Source organism: Neolamprologus brichardi, chromosome 3 (assembly GCF_056152115.1).
Source record: "Neolamprologus brichardi isolate AB-2024 chromosome 3, ASM5615211v1, whole genome shotgun sequence".
Classification (NCBI taxonomy): Eukaryota; Metazoa; Chordata; class Actinopteri; order Cichliformes; family Cichlidae; genus Neolamprologus; species Neolamprologus brichardi.
In genome coordinates, this window is record NC_142106.1 from 17323637 (window position 1) to 17346619 (window position 22983).

Here is a 22983-nt window from a genome sequence, read left to right on the forward strand (position 1 = left end):
AGTTATATATGTATATACATATATATACATACATATTAGGGGTGCAACAATACTCGTATCGATATTGAACCGTTCGATACAGTGCTTTCGGTTCGGTACGCATATGTATCGAACAATACAAAATTTTTAATTTATTTTATCAACTTTCCTTCTGACGATGCTGTCTGTGTTGAGCACTCAGTGGATCTGCGCTCGACAGTGCAGCCTAGGCAGAGTAGTCGAACGCAGATTCACTGAGAGCAGGAGAAGCTAGCGAGACAGAAGTTAAGCTCTCCTTGCAACATGGCAAATTGAACCTCCCCCACCCTCATTCAGATCTAGCCTTTGGAACTGTTTTGGTTTTCATGTGACGTATGACCCTGAAGGTAAGCGCGTCATGGACAAAAGTAAAACAGTATGTCGGATGTGCCACGCAGTGCTCAATTACATAGGTGGGAACTACTGTGTTAGCGCAGTTAGCTCGTTAACGTGTTGGCCGTCCAGCGCCACACACGGGGCGATCCGCGGTAGCTCGTTAATGGAGATTTGCCGTGTTGTCGCGTTAACGTCATTTCAACGAGATTTACGCTGACAGCACTAGTGGGAACACAACGAATATGACTGCACATTTACGCCGACATCATCCTAGTGCAAAGACAAGTGGAAGCAGACAAAAACAACGAGCACGCATGCTACAAACTTTACCCGAGTCATTTAGACAGCCGTTACCACATGAGTCTACTTATGGGGACCTGATATGTTTAATATGCTGCTGAGAATATAGCCCAGAAGAAGCGTATAGTATAGCTTTTATTTTGGAAAGAGACATTTCTCTGTAATAAACTCTCTTTTCCAAAGATGAGTGATTTCTAGATCAGATAGATTTATTTTTTTATTACTTTGTTGTTTCAGCAACATTAAATTTAAAAACTGTACTTTTGAGTTAAAATATATATTTATAATTTTAATAAATGACAAATTAAAAAGGCATGAACATTTTTTGTATCGAAAAAATATCGAATGGGCTTCCTCCGAAGGGTGGCTGGCCTCTCCTTTATAGAGTGATATAGGTGAGAAGTTCAGCCATTTAGGAGGGGCTCAGAGTAGAGCTGCTGCTCCTCCACATCAAAAGGAGCCAGTTGAGGTGGTTCGGGCATCTGACAAGGATGCCTCTTGGGCGCCTCCTGGGTGAGGTTTTACAGGCGTGTCCCACCGGGAGGAGGCCCTGGGGCAGACCCAGGACATGCTGGAGAGATTATATCTCTCGGCTGGCCTGGGAACGCCTTGGTGTTTCCCCGGATAAGGAAACCAGCTGACCATAGGGCTGGCCATATTATACCGTTCACGGTAATACCGGTACAATGTTAGGCAACGATAAGAAAATGAAATATCGCGATAGAATATGGGTAAAATGTTTCTTTGTTTTCATACGCACATGGCTGAAAAAGCATGGTGGCAACGGAGAATGAGAAGGGGCAAAGCTGATTGTTGAGTAAAACAGATGAACCAGAATTGGTTTGTAAAAATTGTGCAACTTCAGAGATGTAGAACTGGTTTGGTGTTTGTCCGTCAGATACACAACAAAGCTTTGTTTTTTTGTAGAACATGCAAGCGGGCCGTCGTTATTGTCGTGTTTGTTGGACTAAGGTGCTCGTAAATCTGGGAGTTATCTGGCTTGTATCAAGCTCACCTAGTGATGCCTGTATCGGTGCGTGCGTCACTTTAAGAAAAAGTCACGTGATCGATACAGCCGCTGTATCGCTCATTACCAACGCGCCAAGCTGTGTTTAAAAGGTTCCGTATCTGCCAACGGAATGAGTCGCCACCAAAAAACCACAAAATTACTGCAAAGATAAAAAAAAAAAAATACACATCTCTACATAACAAAATGGAGCCCGAAAGAAGAAGTTTCTGCTGTGTGGAATCATTTTGATCTTTTATCTGGAAATAAGGTAATAGTTTGTCTGTCTTTGTTTCAGTGTAATCTATCAGAACACCTTCTCAGTGTTTAGGCATTACAGAGCCAAACATGATAATGAGGAGACAAACACTGACAATGAACACAGGTAGGCCTATATCGACACTGAACAGCTTCATCGTCTTTTTTTTTTTTTTTAAATTAATATGTGTTTTATTATTTTGAAATCAAGCATCTAGGAAGAATGTTCTGGACCAGGCAGTCCTGAATTTTATTATAAAGGACTGCCAACCCCTTAGTATTGTGGAGAGTGTCGGAGAGAAACATTCCAAGATCAGAGGATCCTTTAACGTACTGGGGGAATAGGAAGACATCTTATCAGAACCTTTTCCACCTGGCTTTACAGCTTCTGTGTACCCCAGCTTCATCTGTGGCTGTGAGTTTTCCAAAGTTGGGGAAATGGTGTCAAAAATAAAAAAAAAACCGCAATAGACTGAATGCAAAAACAATGGATGAACTTATTTTTCTGGATAGAAATTTACAATAAACTCTGAGTCAATTACATTTAAATGGGTAGTATTATATTCACAATGCTTTCATTTTAATTTTCACTTAATGTCATTCACAATATATTTTAAAGATGGTAAATGGACTGGTTCTTATATAGCGCTTTTTTACTCATCTAAGCACTCAAAGTGCTTTACACAACTTGTGCATTCACCCATTCGCACAAGCACATTTTTCTAAGTGTTTCATAGCTAACATTCACACACATTCATACTCCGATGGATGTATCGGAGAGCAATTTGGGGTTAGTATCTTGCCCAAGGATATTTGGCATGCAGACTAGGGAAGCAGGAATTGAACCACCAACCTTCCGATCAGTAGATGACCTGCTCTACCACCTGAGCTACAGCCACCCCAGATGTCTACAATATTTGAAACATAAAAGATATAAAATGATTCCATGGAAAATACAATACCTTACAGTGTATACACGTATGACTAGGCCATTGAATCAGTGTCTGTTGTGAGTCTCGAGTAAGTTGCCTGCAATGATATTTAATGTCCAGCAGGTGTCAGTATGAAGCAAAACAGCAACACTGTGTCGACACAGTATTGATACAGTTTGGGGAATGTGCTGAAACGCTTCATGAGGCCTCATCTACCCATCACTATTCAGCAGTGTAACTGACACACAATACAAAACAATAACTACACAACACTAACTACAGCCTCCAAACACGCTAAACATCACTAATGTCTCACATATGAAAACTCGCTCTCTCTCTGTCTTTCACTCGCCCGCTTTCCGTCGCGGGTGTCACTCCTAAAAACGTCCCCTCTTCCTAAACAACCAAATGTCACATGTTGCCTTATCATTTTTTTTTTGATTGGCTGACATGGTAAACTCTAACACCAATAGGGAAGGGGTGTTTTTTTCTTTTTCTTATTTCACTCGTTTGCTAGTGCTGTCTGTAGAAAACACCATTTTTACTGTTCTTCCCGCTTTTCCCGCTGTAAACACCACTGTTTTGTTCAGAAAAAAACATTGCGTGTATTTTTTATCATAACATCGACACAATTCAAAAACTGGTATATAGTTTGAAGTCTGCACTTTCGACCCAAGTTGAAATGGAGACTCTGAATCGCTGCATCTTGTAGCTGTGTCGTCTTAAATTGGTCATGTGATTTTGACGCGCCGGCGCGTCCGGCAACCCCAGAGGGTTAATAATTATCATACAGGCTACAAACATAAATTATATTAACTGTTCGTATATTTTTGATATTTAGACTCAAGGTCCCTGCTACAGAAATTTGTGTATTTAGACACTAGACCAGGGGTACGCAACCTTTCTGATGGCGATTTAAAATTTCCTCAGAAGTCAGTGTGCCATATGATTGCATTAGCAATAAATAAAACACTCTATATGAACAGTTACACCCTATATAGAACCACTTTATAGAATTATATTTGTTTGCAGATGTTGGCAACTACCAGCGAATAGTTATCAGCTATTTTGAAACAAAAAAAAGACACTTTTTATCCATAACAAGAACTCCATAACAGCAAATGAACTGTACAACAGAAAATACAAATGCTATTTATGGTCTCCTCACAACAATGATAATGTAACCCAACCAGTGCAGGGGCCTCCCTACACCCCGGACTCTGCGTTGTGTAAGTTTGTGTTGGATTGGGGTGCACAGTAGAGAGACCAGTCGGACACAGGCATTCAATTTGTGGCTCGGACCTTTATTCAGATGCTGGGGCAAACACCACTCCAACTCTGCTGCTGGCCCTTCGCAAATCACAGTAAACACTGAACCAAGATGGTGCGCGAACGAGAAATCTGAACTACGGTGTCCTGCAGAGGACAATTGGTCAAAATTGCTTAGATCTACCATACATATGCAGCTCAACAGCGACACCTTGTGACTTATTCCAGTCACTGCCTTACAATAAGAAAAATAAACGTGATCAATGTGATCTCTGGTCTCCCACTCAGAGACACAGGTCTCCAAGTGTCCAGCATTCAGACGGCTACCTGAGGACACTCTTCATGTGAGAGAAAATCTGCTCACACAGATATGTAGAGCCAAATACTGTCAATAAGGCCTCTGCAATGTTCTGAAGACAGTTAAACTTGTCAGGTAGTGATGTCCAGCAGGTGAAAATGCAGCTCCATGAACACGCACAGCTATGGATTCCAGCTGCTTCGATGTTGCATTAACTGGCATTAACTCAGCCAGTTAATGCGAGACAAATCCAGCTGCTCAAATCATTTCTGGTTTGTTCAGAAAATAAAACATTGATCCATACACCTGAAAGTCCCAAACACGCATTGTGAATTCTGTCTCGAGTCTACAAATGTATCCGTGTATTTCCGAGGTGCTGATGCTGTGATGAGCGGAAAGCTCCTGAAGCTTTTGAAGTGTCGGAATGTGGAATGCTAACAACGTCCCTCTCACCAGTAGGCTAAGTTATTTTTAGCCAATTACAAGTTGAATCTGGTAGTTGGGGTTGTTAGCTAAGATACTGTCAGCGGCACAACTTAATGCGTCTATGCGAGCTGATTTGCGATGTGCACCACTGGCGCAGCCATTTATTTTTTGGTGCACCTTCTCAGATTAATTCACTGCGTGTCGTGCCCAGGGCTGAACTGGGAAGGTATTAAAGCCATAAAGCCTTTGAATGAAAACAAACGCTGTTGTGACAGTGATACACAGCAGCTAAAAATGGTATTTGTTACATCTCTAATGTGCCACTAAAAATCAAATGTTACAACATTTTCACATTACCAAAGTCTTTATAGTTTAGCTTTAATGTGTAAATGGAGACAGTACTCACACAGTCTGATGCAGAGAGCTCTGACCTCCATGATGTCTTGCTGCAGACCAACAGACTCTCTTTGTGTGACTAATTTGAAAGAATCTAAATAGTTTTCAGAGAACCAGAGGTGCTGTTGTGGTAGGTCATCTGACACAAAGACAGTCTGATGCTGCTTTCAGTGAAACTTGTAGTTATTTAACCTTCACCTTATGCTTGGATTAGAGCAGCAATGGGTTCATTATTCTTCTGCTTTTTTATTTAATCAAACAGTTACTCTACAGCCAGTTTTAAACTGAAGCTGGAAGCAGCGAAAAAAGAGATCCACATAACTATTTCAAGCAATGTCAGAATTATTTGAATACATACATAAAAGTTGGTGTTTTCTGATACATATAGACGATTGTTTTAATCTTCTACTGCAGAAGATAAAAACAATGCTTTATAGTGAAGACACACATTTCAGTGCAAACTTGTCTTCTGCTGTGTTTAGCAGGAAGAGTTGTGGACCCAATATGAGAGAGTCAAAGGCTGAATTGAACTCAGAATCAGTTTTATTTGAATAATTAATTTAAGTTACATTTGTATTATATTGTAACATATTTATATTACATTTATATTATAAGCTATAAGTTAAATTTGAATAATTTAACTGGCATATGCAGCAAGAACGAGATTGTGACACTGGATGGAGAGAGAGAGAAAGACCATATATACGCAAGAGGGAATCAGGGCAGAGGGAAAACACCTGCGGAAGATTGATGGACATAATCTAACTGATGAGACAGGGGAAGCAAAACTGAACATGTGCACACAACAAAAGACTGTCAGAATAAAACAAATAATAAAACACAAGAAACACATGAGATGCAGTTTGTCTAAATACAGAAAACAGATGGAGGAAACAGACACAAGACCACGAAGACACAAAATGGGGGCGAGTCAGTGAGGGACAAGCAGCATGACAGAAACCGGACAGACACACAGAGACATGAATGGGAAACAGATGAAAAAAAAACATGGTGACAAGACAGACTTTACAGTGAGGTACAACTAACTAACACAGGAGATTCTGGGGAGGACACACAGAGGCAAGACCAAGACAAACAGGACACGAAAGAGAACAGACCAAATAAACAAGTAACTAAGAACTAGAAATACACATGATTAAACTACAAGTAGAAGGAAACTAAACAATACCAAATAAATAATAAGAAAAACATATCACCACAATAATAAACAAAGTCCAAAAACACAAAAACACAGGGTCTTTAGGAGCATTAGAGTTCCAAACAAAGAACAAGAGGTTTAGGGGCCTGGCCACGTAGCCAGTGGCCTACACAGAGCAGTTCGGGTCGGCCGTGCGGCCAGCAGCACGGAGCCCTCTCGTTGGGTTCTGGGACTGGCTAAACACCAGCTGTCCCTACCCGAGAAACAGGTATGGGTGGAGGGATGGGCTTGCTTCTTGCTAGCCTCAGCATAGGTGTCATTGCTAACGGACAGTCTCACACACAGACAGAGTTCTGGCAAGCAGAAAGGTGACAGTTTATTTAGATAAGGGGTGAACCACAGTGCTATAAATATATTTAAACAGTGAGTTGGGTCAACTCACTGTTGACCCCTTTCCTCTTCAGCACCATCACCACCACTTCTCTTCTGCACACACTCACTCCTCTTCAGCCACTCTCATCCAGATCTCCACTCATGTTGCCGTACACAGGAATCACAAGGGAGGGTCCGTCACAAGGTCCAGTGAAATCTATATATAGAGAGCACAGGTTAGTTCAACAGGTGAGTAAACAAAGAGCGATTTCTAAGAAAGAGGTGAGAGAAGAAACACAGGAAGTTCAACGTTCCCACAACTAACTGCTCCGTGCCAGAGAATTAAATAGTTATAGAGCACCCTGGACTGAACATTAACCCTTTAAGACCTACCATAGAACCAAGTCTGCCAGAGCTTATATTATATTTTTACATGTTGTAGTGCCATTTTTGGGAGCATTTCAAGTTGATATACATTAATACAACCATTACAGCCTAAATTTTAATAATATGCATGCATTAAGTGCATAGTAATTACATAAATTGCAAAAAAGTGCAATAAACTACAAAAAAATTGAAAATCGTTTTTGTTTTTTTAACATATATTTCTAGTTAGAGAAATTTAAGAGGCTTATCCCTCAAAACTGTAAATACAAAAAAGTTGCACAAAATAGTTTCCCACCACAGGAAATTTATTTTGAGTGTCTTCATAGTTTTATTTTTGAAATACACCAATTTCTATACACTGCTGGAAAAACGAAAATAAATATTATAATGCAAATTTGCAATAAAACAGCATATGCATCAAAATAAACTATTTCCAGCAGGGCAATATGAGTCCTAAGCATCCCAGAAACGACACAGAAAGTCATAAAGTCAAACATAACTTTAAAAAACACCAGTATAAGCTCATGAGGACTTGATGGTAAAAAACTACATTTCCGCGAAAATGACGTCACTTCCGGTTTTGGGCAGGTCATGGCGGACATGCGATAGTTCGTGCTGATGGACATAGGAAGTGTTATGAACAGCTGATCGGATCGGCAAAGCATGTTTCTGGAATATTATGTTTTTGTTGCTGCAAGTGCTTTTTATGCAGTTTTTGCAAAGCTATATGTGGAAGGAAACTGTGACCTAGGACAAGCTGATGGCATAAGATGTAAATACAACTCCTCCAGTTTCATATGCAAAAAAATTTATTGCGCTAGCTTACGTGGTTGCAGTGCTACCGGGATTTAAAAATAGTTACACAAAACGGAGCGTGCCCGCTCTGACCGGTTTTAAAGGGTTAACAGGTGGTGGCAATCAGCACAGGTGCGCGGGCCAAGAGCAAGAGCCCATAACGAGCTCCACCCAGGCAGGCAGGAGAGAGTGAAAGAGAACAAAACATAAACAAAACCTGCAGCCATCATGAGCCAGCCAGAGAGGGACGGGCACCATGACACTAGGAACAGGGAAAGGCGCAAGAAGTAGCTGGACACCAGCTGCCCCTGCATGAGGAACATGTACAGGCGCAGGAATGAACTGGGTTATGGCTGCCCTCATCTGGGGAGCAGGTGATGGCTGGACACCAGCTGTCCCCACCCCAGAAACTAATATGGGTGCGGGAACCAGTGGACCAGTATAATTTTACTGTAATTAATTAAAGGGAAGCACAGAGAAACTGAGTACGTCTCATAACCATTTCTTCATCATCGCAGTGTCACTAACACTCAGTTTATGACTTCTGCTTTCACACAGTGTGGTCAAACAAAAGTAGAAAGCCACATAATTTTCTTTGACTATATTGAACAGAAATTGTATTTCTGAGTACAAGACTACATCTAAGTTAGAGACATGCTCAGTATCAAACTTTGCACCACTGCCAACAAACTTGCATTTACATCTGTTTTGCAAAATAAAGTAATGTGACATTTTCAGATTAATGGTTGACCACAATTAGCTTTTTTTCACGTAATGGTATTTATAGAGCTGTAAACAGATAAAGCAGATGGGACACCGGAAAGCACTAACAACAGTTATATAAGAAGCAAAGCACCTCCCATAGAACATCCTGAGGAACATGGTTCGAATGCCTTCTCCAAGTCCACAAAACACATGCAGACTGGTTGGGCCAACTCATGCACCCTCAAGTATCATCGAGAGCGTAAAGAGTTTGTCCAGTGTTCCACCAACCTGGACAAAAATTGCATTGCTCTTCCTGAATCAAATGTTCAAATAATGGACAGATTCTCCTTTCCAGCACCCTGGCACCTTCTAGTCCCTCTTCTTGAAGTTCTGAAGCACCCCCACCCGGTCTGACACTTCATAGGTACTGCCCATGATCTCCATGCAACATTGCAGAGGTGTGTAAATCAAGAGAGCCCTACAACATCCATAGTCTTCAGAAACTCAGGGTGAACCTAATCCAACCTAGCAGCTCTGACACCGAGGAGTTGTTTAACTGCTTCAGTGAGTTGTCACCCCTATCCCAGACACTGCTTTCCCTATGGAAGATGTGTCAGTGGGAGTAAGGAGGTAATCCGACTGACAAAGTATCCCTTCCACAGCCCGAGAATATCCTCAGTCAAAGTCAGCAGCGCTCCACCCACACTTTACCTTTTCCCCTCCTGAGTTGTCTGACGGTTTACCAGAATCTCTTCAAGGTAGTCCGAAAGTATTTTTCCATGGCCTCTCCGAAGTCCAGCCACTCAAACCACTGCCTGAGCTGTGTTCTGCTTGGCCTAAGTGTCCCCAATGTCCCTTGAATGCTGTCAAAGCTCTGATGGAGGTGGGAGTTGAAGATCGTAGGGATGGGGGCATCTCCTAGGCATTCCCAACACACCCCAGGTCTGTCCAGCTTCCTCCCCCACAGTGTGATCCACCTGATCAGCAGGTGGTGATCAGTTGACAGCTCAGTACCTCTCTTTACGCAACTTTCCAATATATGGCAGTAGATCTGATGATACGATTACAAAGTTGATCATTGACCTGAGGCCTAGGGTGTTCTGGTGCCATGTGCACTTATGGACACATGAGCATTGAGTGAGTCCCCAGGTGGATCACCCATTACAATGATTTTTTTTAAATTGAGTTGCAACTTGTGGGTAAGTGTCACTAGACCCATATTCTGGACCCATATTTGACAGCCTGGTTATCATTCACTGTGGTCATTCAATTTCATGTGAAATTTTAGGAAAATCTCTCATTCAGAGTTAGAAATGAAAATCAATACCATTCCTATCAGTCCGTTATGTTACCTGCTGCTAGCAGGACTCTGAGGTAAAAACAAACAAACAAACAACCCTTTAATTGATTACCTGTGTGCTAAGCTATGGTATAATTTTCTGGCTCCTACTCAATATTTTGCATAAAGGAGAGAAAACATGGTTGTTCTTTATATAACACTCAACAAAGCAAATAAAAATATCCTACACGTTGAAAATTATCACTAAAATCTCCAAATTTATAAATGATTAGATACAATACAAACAAAAATGCAGGTAATAGCAACAAGAAAACTAATTATGATTGTCTGCTTGTCAATTTAGAGACATCACTTTATGATGTTGACGTGTTTAAAAATGTTTTATAAAATACCTTTGTTCTTCCTGTTTTTTTTTCTTATAACAGCATACATTTCTCTGACTGGATTCACAATAGTGGCCGCTGTGGAAGCTGTAAAATAACAAAAGTTAGCAAAATATATGAAAACAGGCACAGACTCTTACTTAGCTTAATAAATAGTCTATAACCTTAGCCTATCAAAAAATAAATTAATTAAAAAATAAACTCAGTATAACTTCAGTACAATATCCAAATAATCAATAAGAGCATTTCTATTTCAAATTATATATCTTCCAGTTTCCTTCAGTTTCATGGTATAATAACAACACTGCCACAGAGTTTGTGTTCTGACCTGTTTGATCGTCAGCTGAGCTTGAACCATTGACTGTTGTTGATGGACAGAAGAAATTTGCTGAATGGTAAAAAAAAAGAATAATAAAATAAACTGTATCAACATAGCCAGCGAGAAAGAAATGAACATTTTTTCAAACATTATGCACCAAATAAACTTAACCGCATAATAAACGTAATCCATGTAAAATATTTCGGTAGCAGCAATTGGGTTATTTTTTTTACCTCTCTCCCAGCAACATTTGCCAAAGTGGTATAGTCCCACCAACAACAACAGAGCACCGAATACAGTAGTGGAAATGATCCAAGGTGTGGCATCACAGGTTAAAGGTCTTGTATCTTTGTAAATGTCTGGATTAGTTGCTGAAAGATTAAAAGCTAAAAAAATAAGCAGAAGATAAAATGTTAATTCAAGCTTCCTTATACTGAGATGATGTTTAAAACATTACATATGGCATTAAAAGCTTCTAAAAACCTGAGGGACGGACAATCAGACAACACAACAGGAAGGTTATAAAGGCTTCAAATCACCTCTGACACTGAGCCAGCTCTCTGATGATTCTCCAACTCCCGAAATGCCACACTTGTAAAGTCCTTCATCAGACTTGGAAACTCTGTGGATTGTTACGTTTCCTGTGGAGCTATTATGGATGAGACGTCCATATTTATAGAAATCAGTTTTGAAGTTGGAAGAAGCCATCTTGTGTCTGCAGCACAGAGTCACATTTCCTTCCTCTATCACAGGAATGGCAGGACTCTCCAGGATCACAGAGCCAACTGTATAACACAAGTCTGTGAGTCATGTGACAATAAAATAATTTAAAATCACAAAATATTGTTACCTTGTTGTAAACATACCAGTGACAGTTATGTTGATTTTGTTGCTACTGTTCCCTCCTTCAGTCTCACACCAGTACTCTCCACCGTCCTCTCGATAAACATTTGAAATGGTGCAGTATGATCCTGTTGGTGTTTTCATGTTAGTTTTGTTACATGATTCTATTTTCCCTTTGAATTTATGAACAACTTGACAATAAAGGACCCCATCACAGTAAAATGTTACTGATTCGTATTCAAAGAACTGCAGTCTGTTTGGACTGATTCGAAAGGACACTGCATCTGAGAAAAGAACAAACGAAAAGACTCACTGATGAGCTTTACCTAAATATAGAGAAAACAACATTTCAGGAAAAAAGGAAAATGAACTGAAAATGTGCACCATAACTCTTTATATACATGATCACAAAAGAATACTTTTTTCCTACTTTTCATATATTTGGTCCACAAAACACAAAATACTAAACAACATCCATATCAACAAGCAATTTTTTGATACTTGCCAACTTTCTGACCATGTGCACAAAGGACCACAAGAGTCATAACTGAAGAGACAAAAAAGAGATAGATTATACAAATTATTGAGGCCTACAGTGCAATAATAACATCTCAGGATGGCACAACTAAATTAGAAAAGATTTTGGAAGTATTACATCTAAACCTCATTATTAAATTTACTAAACTATTTATAATTTAGCTCTAATGTAGAAAAAGAATAAAGTACTTACACAGTTTGATGCACAGAGCTCTGACCTCCATGCTGTCTTGCTGCTGACTATGTGCACACCTGACAAATGCTAAGTCGGTGAGCAGGGGGAGTTTCCTGTGTGGCTTCTTTCTGCAGCTGAAGCGATGCTAAACATTTAAAAATAGTATTTGAATAAGCTATGCTACATTAAAGTTACCCGCAGTTTCAGATCACTGTAAAAGGGGAGAAAACAAACTGCTGCTTTTAATACAACTTGCAGTCATTGCATATACAGTATATCATGTCTGCCTTCTTAGTTTCATGCATCAGCACGTTAACACATGGTTTTCATTGTGACAGTAATAAACAAATCCTCATCATTTATATCACTGTTGTTATCTGTCCTCTCACCCCTACTGTCATACATATAGGGCCTTGGGGGTGGGCACCCTGAACGGAGTCCAGACAGTCTGTTTATTCAGCCTCACCTGTAGTGCTGGTGCCCACCTCTCCATTTTACCTGTTGAGGGCTTTGCCCCTGCTGTTATCCTCCTGGTCTGGGAGGCCTCTGGATTTCTGGGGCCTGAGTCCCTTCCATGCCTGCTTCATGTCCTGGAGGGCAACACTGTGGCTCCCCACACCTACTATTAGATACTTAAAAGGAGAAACCTTATGAACACAAGCACACTTAACACTCACATGTTCACACAGGTGTACAAACAGGCTTGGACAGACACACTCTTGGGCCAGCCCGTTCTCACTCCCGAGGCGTAACATGCCGACGTTTTGTCACGTCCCGCTGCGTTCCTGTGGAACGCAAAAGGAGACCTTCGGCGTTCTTATGGTACGCGGCGGGTTATGGCTGAAATCCAGTGCAATGACGCTCCCGCGGTAATAGACGTTCCAGCCCTGTATTCCAGCCCTGTATTCCAGCCCTGTATTCCAGCCCTAAACCTAACCTTATCCCTAGCCCTAACCATAACCTTATTCGTGACCTTAACCAGGACTTTAATTATGTTAAATAGCGTGTTTCTAAGCGATTTGAAGAAAAAGAGCGCACATGTGTAGATTGAGTCCATACGGTTCTCATATTTCCTCATTTTTCCGAGGTCGTCATTTAGGAACGTGGTGGGTAGCCGAAAACGTAATATGTTGACGATTTGTCACCTAGCGTAAAATATTACGCTTTGGGAGTGAGAACGTGTTGCTTGGGCTTGATCTTGGTCGGCTGCTGACTCTAAACATGTCATGTATTAATAATACTGTATTCTGCTCAATAACATTTAATATTTCTTATTTACGGTTACTTATACATATGTTGGTTGTTTCTGTGGATTTCCTGCTGTGTTGCTTTTTTCGAATGGTTTTTTTTTCAGCTGGAGGTCAAGCTTCTGTTAACTTTCTTCCTGATTCTTTTTTCTTTCTTCTTTTCCTTCTCCTCATCTTGTGTGATTTTAATAACTCAAAATAAACCAAAACCCAATTCAGTTCTAATAAAATATGGATAGTGGACAAGTAAAGCAACAGCCAAAATGATCCACTTGTGAAATAAATCTTTTGGGCATTTCTGTGGCCTTCAGACAACAATTCTGATTGTTACACTGCTGGACAGGACTGGAAAAAAGAAAAAAACAAAGAAAATGAAGGCAGAAATCTTAATTGCATCTTATTTTTACTTTTAGTGAGATTTTCTTTTATTGGTTTGTGATGTATCTGAGGTGGAGAGATCATGGGTCATGCTTACCCAACAGTAATTTTAAGATGAGCTAGTAAACAAAAGTGAACTAACATCCTTCATGAGAATAGAGACACATTTTGGTAATATAATCTAAATATAATATGGCCAACATTAAATTTATTTTATCATCCCAACTCTTTACAATACAGGCAACAGAGATAAGATAAGATAAGATAACATTTATTAGTCCCACGTGTGGGGAATTTGTTTTGTTACAGCTGTGGACAGTGAAAAGTTGCCTAGAAAAATTACAGAAAAACACTGGAATAAGATATCAATAAGATACCGTACACAATAGAATAGAATAGAATAAAATACTATATATAATCAATAAAATAGAATACAAATGCTATATACAATTGAGTATAATACAACGATGCCAGAAAAGAGTATTGCACTTAGTGTCATTGCTATTGCACATGTGTGGATGTGTGTGTTTGATCAGTTGAAGTCTTTGTTGTTTGAGTCTGACAGCAGTGGGGAGGAAAGACCTGCGAAATTTCTCCATCCCACATCGTGGGTGCCACAGCCACTGAAGGAGCTGCTCAGTGCTGTCAGAGCTATTTGTAAGTATCTGTTTGTACAGCTGTCAAGGGTGTACCATGCGTTTTGCCCTATAGTGGCTCCAGCACATTACATTAGCACAATGTGCAGGTAGTTCTGCATAAAAATAGCTCATGGAAATGTTTTTTTATGGGGCTACTTTTACTTTCTTGCTTTGCGTACTTTTTAGAGCCTCTACTTTTTCACCTTCACTTGAGTAAAGAAGGTGAATCAGTATCTGTAGTTCTACTTAAGTACAGTCTGTACTTTTGTTTTTAGTTTTCCAGTGAGTTATTTTTATTGATGGCAGTTGGGCTAAAATTTGTTCATTTTTACCCAACTCTGCCATCTGCTGGTCGTCATGAAATATTGCAAGATTTATTTTCGGGCACAAAAAGGTTACAAGTTTGACAGTGTGTACATGTGCCTGATACCATCTTTAAAACCATTAAAATATCTGTGTATTGTGATTTCTGTCAATGTTTAAAATAATAATGAGTAGGAAATATTGTTTGGTATTTAATGGGCATTATTAAAGTCACTTATTCAGTTGCTTGATAGAAGAGGAAACATTTAAATTAATGTAAATGACACAGTATTGAACTAATTTGCAGCAAACATGGTCTGTGTGATCACTTAGCGCAAGAGAGAGAAGACAGGAGGTATCATTAGAGTGAATTTTGTCTGATCCCAATTTTTTTTAGATCATTGCTATATTGCAGTGTATGAGCATGTGGGAGTGTGTGTTTACGTACAGTGTTGGGAAGGTTACTTTTAAAATGTATTCCATTACAGAATACAGAATACATGCCCTAAAATGTATTCTGTAACGTATTCCGTTACGTTACTCAATGAGAGTAACGTATTCTGAATACTTTGGATTACTTAATATATTATCATGCTGTTTACAGCTACATGAATGTACTATTGCTGTGATTTATTACTGTTACTGAAGGTCTGCGGCTCCGAACCGTAGTAAAGGGACCTCTGGCTAATACGGTGGGTTCTGTGTCGGGCTCGTAGCCGAAAACTAGCTTTACTTTGTTGTCTGGGTCACTTTGCTAGTGAGAGACAGAGAGAGGCGTTGAAAGGCTGCTCCAACGGAACTTATTGTTTCGGAGGAAAACACGAACACGGTGTACAGTCGAGTCTTAATAGCTTACTTACAACTGGGCTCGTCAGGCACTCTTCTTGGCTGCAGTGGTTATTATTATATTTACATGCTTCCAGCTCCCGTTTTTGCTCGATGACAGCTCGTACTTTTCCTTTTTCTCCCTCCCTCGCTCACAGACACATAACGTGTATGGCAGTCCATTCTCCCTGCAGCATGGACTACACTGCCTATGATGCTACATTCTTTAGAGCTATACCTGTAGCATTCTGCCTATTAGCTTAGCACAACAACAACAAAAAGGCCTCTCTCACCCAGGAAACACGCAGAGAGAGAGCGTCACCCTGTAACCATGGCAACCGTAACACTGCCGCCTGGAACAACAGAACGTAGCTGTCAAACAAAACCCAAACAGGCCTGACCCGCCACAATATGAAACAGGGAAGTACCGCCGTGTAATCCATTTATTTCAACAAAGTAACTGTATTCTAAATACCACCTTTTTAAACGGTAACTGTAACGGAATACAGTTACTCATATTTTGTATTTTAAGTACGTAACGGCGGTACATGTATTCCGTTACTCCCCAACACTGTTTACGTATGTTTCAGATTAAATAAAATCATTAATGGAGATTGAGTAAACATAATTTTCCCTTGCACCTCCTGCGTTACAGTTACATTGGATGTCAGAACTCCAGAGTTGAGTGTGTGCCGGTGGTAAAGACAGAAAGGCAAGGGAAATCAAATTTTGTCAAGCATCCCATATGTAACTATTGTAACTCACAACCTTGAGCTAGAGTAGACCTCTTAAAGAGAAGCAGTTTGTATTCTTTGTGTTTAATATACATGTGAACATAAAACAAACTATTATCAAAAGAAAACAGGAGGTTGAGGATAAACGTTGAAAAATGTAGAATACCAATAAAATAAACAACAAAAAAAACCAAAACACAAAGCCTTGAATATTTAACACGTACACAAACAAAGATGCAGGAAATACCAACAAGACAACTAATTTTTGTCAATTCAAATTTATCCTATTTTGGTTTTTAGTAAAGAATAAAAAATTATAAATCACCTTGAGGCAACTGTTATTAGGATTTGACGCTATATAAAGAAAACTACATTTAATTAAACCAAATGCTTTTACTTATAGAAATAATCTGTTTGTGCTACTAATCATCGTTTGCTGCAGTTTCCTATATCATGAAAGTTACATTTACAAAAGATTGAACATGAGGTAAATATAACAGGTGGGCTCTGAACATGTCTCACTCTGTGCGTTGAGTCTCCAACTGACTGGGATAGCAGAAATTAAATAAAAATCAAGGGGTGAAAATTCCCAGAAACTGTATTTCCTCATGCATGTCCTGCAAGTCCAAACTGTTAAAATTACAACTTGTGAACAACTAAAGAAATACAGTATAGTATAAAATGGTGTTTCTAGCTTTCTGTAGCTTAACCTCCTCATTGTGCAGATTACATCTTATTTTTTTCCATCCACAGACCAGAGAGGGATGTAATCATGGCTCCTTCACCCACCTACAATACTAGCTGTTGTCATTTAACCTGCACCTTCTCGTGCTTGCTTTATAACACTGATGAGTTCATCATTCATCTGTTTTCCATATTTAAAAAGTCCATCCACATTTTGTGATGAAGCTTTTGTTGATCCCAGTAAACACACCACTTTTGAACTGAAGCTGGAAACAGTAGTGAAGAGACTTGCGTATTTGTTTGTGGCCATGTTTTTCTAAAATAGAAAATTGTTTTTATTCTCTAACATAGTAAATGAAAATAATATGTGATAGTGGAGACACACATTTCAGTGCAAAGTAAGTCACAGGTCACTTATGTCCGCAAACCAGCCACAAAAAAGTGTTGACAGACATGTAGCAGTATGTGGCTACTTTGCACGTGTTTATCAGGGTTATATGTTAAGTGGAAGTGGGAAAAACTCTGACTCAGCTTATGACTTCTGCTTTCATAAAGTTTTGCCAAACAAATGTAAGCACATGATATTTTTTGGCTGCATTGTATTTTGGCTTTCTAATAGATATTGCTGCAGCATGAAAAAAGACACCACTTCTGCTGTCTGGGTACACGACCACACTTTAGTCAGGGTGTTTAAAGATAGGCTCTCCTCCATACCTGCTTCATACCCTGGGGGAGGGTTGCACGGTTGCCCCTTTGGTGGTCCTCCTTGGGTTCTCGTACTCTGGGGCCTCTGGATGTCTGGGGCCTGGATCTCCTCCATACCTGCTTCATGCCCTGGGGGACTGGGCTATGGCTCCCCACACTCCCTAGTAAATCGTTACATGGAGAAACCTTTGGAATACAAGCATGCTGATCCACACAGGTGTACACACGGGTGTTCACAGACGCGGACTACACCTTTCTTGGCTGCTGCCTCAAAGCACATTGTGCGCTGTCTATCTTGCGTGCTGCACAATATCGTTTAATATTTAGTATCTACTGTTATCTACTGCTAGCTAGTTTATTGTGATGGTGCTGTATTTATTATGTTGCTCTTTTTTTGTTTGCTTTCTCTTCTGTTTTTTTTTATCTCCATACAGGTGATCCAGGTGTTTTGTTTGTTTTTCTTTCTTTCTTCCCCCCTTTCTCACCGTCTCCCCTCCCCCCCTCTGTTTTTCTTTCTCTCCCTCTCTTTCTTTCATTCTTTCTCCCTGTCCTATCCCCCAGTCATGTCTGTCCCGTTTGTAACAACCGAAAATAAAATAAATACACAATTATAATAAAAGTCAATCAAATGGACCAATATGGCAAGGCCATGATGATTCACTTGGTAAAATAAATCCGCTTGGCATCTTTCTTGGCCTTAAGACAACAATTCTGATGGCTAAAGATCCAAACGGGACACAAAAAAAAAAAAAAAAAAAGACGGGCTGTCCTCTGTCTATGGGTTTAAATTGTGGTCATAGATATGTTGTACTTGTACATCAAATGCGTAGTTGTGAACTGAGTTTTGTAACCTCGTAAACCACAATATCCAAAAATGTTATGTTTGTGCGTCCATAGATGAGAATTTGTGTGAATTAGGACCAGAAGCTCAGTAAGCCACCTCTCCGACAGCCAAATCCATCTGTTCTCTGATTGGATTGTTACATTTGTGATTGACATGACATTGACCAATCAGCTGAAAGAAAGGGAAAATTGGGTCAACATTTGTACTTGTAAGTTCAAACTCACACACAGCCAGGGAACTTGAGCGCAGAGTTTTACATGTAGTTTTTATTTTTTATTTTTATTGTGTCGAGAACACATACACGTGATCCTGAATCAGAGAAATAGCATTAAATGTTGTGACTGTTGATAGAATCATGATGTATATGTGGTTGTAGTACTGATTAAGTATACTCAATTGCTTAATACTGATCAGAATATAACCAGGTATATTAATTATAAATATGCTTAAGTTAACCAGTATACTGCATAAGAACATGTAGAACATAATAATGAATCTGAAGACAGGCCTCAAATAAATCACCTTGAGGCAACTGTTACTGTGATTTGGCGCAATATAAAGAAAACCAAATTGAACCTAAGAGGTTGACTTTGGTGTGTGTGTGATTGTGTATGTGTGGGTTGCGCAAGACGGGAGGGAGTGAGAAATATATAATTTAATAGAGTTTAACAGAGAACAAGTAAAAGAAAATATTTCTATATAACTGGATTAAAAGGTAACAGCATTCATACACTTACAAAAAGTCAAAGCACATGGATCAAGTTTATTTAAGTTAAAATTTTAAATAACAGACAATTGCTTTTGTTAGCATTTGAATCCAACACTATGTGGGTTTGTCCAACACGGTTTGTCAGGTTTATCTAACTGAATACGCGCATGTTTATAACAATTAATAGACATGCAAATAATGCAAATGGACACATCTATTTCAATTACAAAACAATACATGGTATATTTGGATTGTTTAATATATCAATCAATGAAGAATGGAGGACAACTTTCTATTGTCTATTTGTGTTACTCATAATAACCATTGCCTGCTCTGTTTCATGTATCATAGCAGTTGCAATTTCATGAGATTGAGTTTAAATTAGGTGTTGTGGCTCTGATTTTCCCAGAGCAAAGAAGTCCCACAAGCAGCAACAGCAGAGCCACCATTATGATGGTGAACACAGTCCGTAAGACGAGGTAAATATGACAGCCAGGCTGTGACGAGGGGTCTGTCTTGGTCTCTGTGTGATTGATTGAGCAGATAAAAACAATTAATTAATTATTTCAGTGTTCACCTTGGTTATTTACTTAATATCTACATGTAACACTGGCAAACTCAAGGGCTGAAAAACTGGCAGAAATGCAGTTCCACTATTCTCCATTTAAGTTGTGAATTTACCCCCATAGACTACCAAACTGTTAAAAAGCCCAGCAAATGAACAATTAAAGAGATATGGTATAAAATTATATGTAAATTATATCTGCACATTTTTCCTCCATATGTAGTCCAAAAGTTCTTATCCCGTTTGTTGTTTGTTGTTTATTATCCATGACATAATTATTATTTTTTTCACAGTGGTTTATGATGTCTGATCTGAAGAGAAAATTGTGTAAATGATAAAAGAAAATTACTGAATTATTTTATAATAAAAGAGTCTGTTTAATCACACAAAGCAGGAGACTATAGTGAGCAGTTAGCGATCATCAGCTGATTCATGTGTCAGTCACAAACCCACTTCTTTGTTTTCTCTTCTGTCAGACAAAATCACCATAAATTCTAGTATAATGACAAGTGATACAGTTGTACTACTACCGGCATTAAAAAGGAGAAAAACACGACCTCTTCACTGTCTCACCTGTGACACTGAGCCAGCTCTCTGGTGATTCTCCAGCTCCTACGATGCTGCATTTATAAAGTCCTTCATCAGATTTTGAAACTTTGTGGATGGTCATGCTTCCTGTTGAGTTGTTCCTGACGTGGACTCCATATTTATAGAAATCCGCCATGAAGTCTGAGGGAGTTAACTTATTTCTGCAGCTCAGGGTCACATCTTCTCCCTCCATCACAGGAACAGCAGGACTCTCCAGGATCACAGAACCAGCTGAATAACAGGAGTTTTATATTTTTTTAAAATAAAATTTGATTAAAATGAATCACAAAATATTGTCTCACTGCAAACATACCAGTGATAGAGACGTTGACACTGTTGCTTCTGATCCCTTCTTCATTCTCATACCAGTACTCCCCACTGTCATCTAGATAAACATTTGTGATGGTGCAGGATGATCCTTTGGGACATGTTTTTATTTTGCCTTTGACTTTATGCACAAATTCACAATAAACAACTCCCTCACAGTAAAAGGTCACTGTCTCATATTCAAAGAACTGTAATCTGTTTGGAAGGATATGAAGAGAAACTGCATCTAGATGAAGAAAAGGAGAGATTTACTTCAGTTTTATTTTTGAATATCACAAATCACAAATTTAAGTTCCAAACACAAACTGATAAATGTACATGTCAGTTTACTTTTCTGGTACTTACCACTTTTCTGATCATGTGCACAAAGCAGGATGATCACACTCATCACTGAAAAGACAAAAACGGGCAACACATTAAAAAAGAAAAATAACAAAAAAAAAATAACCGCCATACGTAATACTTAAATGTAAAACTGCTGACAAAGCTACTTGTTATTTGGCATTTTCCTCTAGATGAAACTTTTCAAACCACATAGTTTTCTAAAACATTATTAACTTATAGCTTTATTAAAGTTTAGTTTTAATGTGGAAGTGGAGAAAGTACTCACTGAGTTTGACGCAGAGAGCTCTAAAATCCATGATGTCGTCCAGATTGTTACAACATTCAGTTTCTGTTTTGCTTATTCGTGCTGCTGATGCAACACTTGGCATTTAAAAGAAGAAGCAAAAATGCTGGTCTAGTAACACTGCAGTTTCAGTTCACTGGAGTGAAATCAGAGACGAAAGCTGCCTTTAATACAACTTGTAATAATTTAATGTTTCTCACATTCACTTTACTACAATACAGTAACATGCGAACAAGTATGTATTAGCATAAAATCCAGAGTGGTATCATTGTTTAAACAAAAAATGCACAGCTAACGGGTTTATTCCAGTACACGACATTTTTCTTGTTGTTAAAATCATGAACATACACTTGTGGTGAAGCTGCTTGCACTTATCAGTGTGAATACTTGTTTATGGACATATGAGTACATCAAACAGAGGTACAAATACAAATACTTTTGCAGCAAGCAGACTGGACATTTTATTTGCAATGATAATTTTCACACAGCGTGTCTATTACATGCATGAATGACTCCTGAAGCAGCCCAATAAGCATAAAAATTACTGTACGGCTATCATTTGTTAACATGACGCTTGTTCTGATACATGTAATACATTTATTACCAACCCGAGAGTTTATCCGCTGGTCACTGGACATTCTTCTGAAGTCTTAATCCACTTCCAGCTCAAGATGCTGTTTGTGATGATTCCCCTCAATAACACATTGGGTCCACTGGTAAAATGTAGTTCTATTAATCTGCGCTGGATTACTCTGTGGCTTTCTCGAAGTACCCAGATGTAAATCCCCAAATAATGAATTTAAGAACTGAAATTGAATTTTAGAACTGAAACTGAATGGTGAGAAGTGAAATTGAAATTACTGGAAAGCAAATTTTTAAAAAGATGAAATACAGTTTGAAAGTAAATGAATTCATTTTCAAAATATAAAATTCAATTTCAATTTAGTGACGATTATTTTCAAACCAATACATTGGATTTCAAATTAGGCTAACTCAAATTCAGTTTTAAAAATCATCATCAAGTTACAATTCAGATTCAATCTGACAAATGCAAATTAGAATTTAACTTATTCAAATTCAGTTTCTGATGGCACAAAGTTCTGCCCAAAAATTAACATGTAGAAAAACTGATATGTGCTTTTGAAATTGAACTTCTTTATCTTCTATGAACATATTGCTGGAATTAAATGTGCACTTAAATAAACTTTACATTGAGAGAAAGTGAAGTTTCAGTTATTCAACCTACTTCAAGCCGGTCGGAGCGGGCACGCTCTGTTTTGCGTAACTATTTTTAAATCCCGGTAGCTCTGCAACCACGTAAGCTAGCGCAATATTTTTTTTTTGCATATGAAACCGGAGGAGTTGTACTTACATCTTATGCCATCAGCTTGTCCTAGGTCAGTTTCCTTCCACATAAAGCTTTGCAAAAACTGCATAAAAAGCGCTTGCAGCAACAAAAACATAATATTCCAGAAACACGCTTTGCCGATCCGATCAGCTGTTTGTAACACTTCCTACGTCCATCAGCGCGAACTATCGCATGTCCACCATGACCTGGCCGAAACCGGAAGTGACGCCATTTTGCGGAAATTTA

At 39.0% G+C, this 22983-nt stretch overlaps 2 protein-coding genes across 2 annotated transcripts; both read right to left on the reverse strand.

Annotated features, from left to right (window-relative positions):
• Nucleotides 1-10338: 10338 nt before the first annotated feature.
• On the reverse strand, nucleotides 10339-12263 carry LOC148103681 (high affinity immunoglobulin gamma Fc receptor I-like). Its single transcript, XM_087832787.1, has 7 exons — nucleotides 12233-12263; nucleotides 12008-12049; nucleotides 11526-11786; nucleotides 11199-11444; nucleotides 10893-11045; nucleotides 10669-10728; nucleotides 10339-10427 (listed from the first exon to the last, which is right to left on the reverse strand). Exons 1-7 carry the CDS (start codon nucleotides 12261-12263, stop codon nucleotides 10339-10341), a joined length of 882 nt encoding a protein of 293 aa, XP_087688913.1.
• Nucleotides 12264-19614: 7351 nt separating this feature from the next.
• On the reverse strand, nucleotides 19615-21474 carry LOC102789491 (low affinity immunoglobulin gamma Fc region receptor II-like). Its single transcript, XM_087832786.1, has 5 exons — nucleotides 21372-21474; nucleotides 21107-21151; nucleotides 20748-20987; nucleotides 20420-20665; nucleotides 19615-19804 (listed from the first exon to the last, which is right to left on the reverse strand). Exons 1-5 carry the CDS (start codon nucleotides 21472-21474, stop codon nucleotides 19644-19646), a joined length of 795 nt encoding a protein of 264 aa, XP_087688912.1. The 3' UTR covers nucleotides 19615-19643.
• Between the last annotated feature and the right edge of the window lie 1509 nt (nucleotides 21475-22983).

Coding starts and splice junctions, on each gene's coding strand:
- LOC148103681 (XM_087832787.1), bottom strand. CDS start 12,263: ATGGAGGTCAGAGCTCTGTGCATCAAACTGT. Junction 12,050..12,232: donor AGCTCTGTGCATCAAACTGT/GTAAGTACTTTA, acceptor TTGTCTCTTCAG/TTATGACTCTTGTGGTCCTT. Junction 11,787..12,007: donor TGCACATGGTCAGAAAGTTG/GCAAGTATCAAA, acceptor TTCTTTTCTCAG/ATGCAGTGTCCTTTCGAATC.
- LOC102789491 (XM_087832786.1), bottom strand. CDS start 21,474: ATGCCAAGTGTTGCATCAGCAGCACGAATAAGCAAAACAGAAACTGAA. Junction 20,988..21,106: donor TGCACATGATCAGAAAAGTG/GTAAGTACCAGA, acceptor TTCTTCATCTAG/ATGCAGTTTCTCTTCATATC. Junction 19,805..20,419: donor GAGCTGGCTCAGTGTCACAG/GTGAGACAGTGA, acceptor TCAATCACACAG/AGACCAAGACAGACCCCTCG.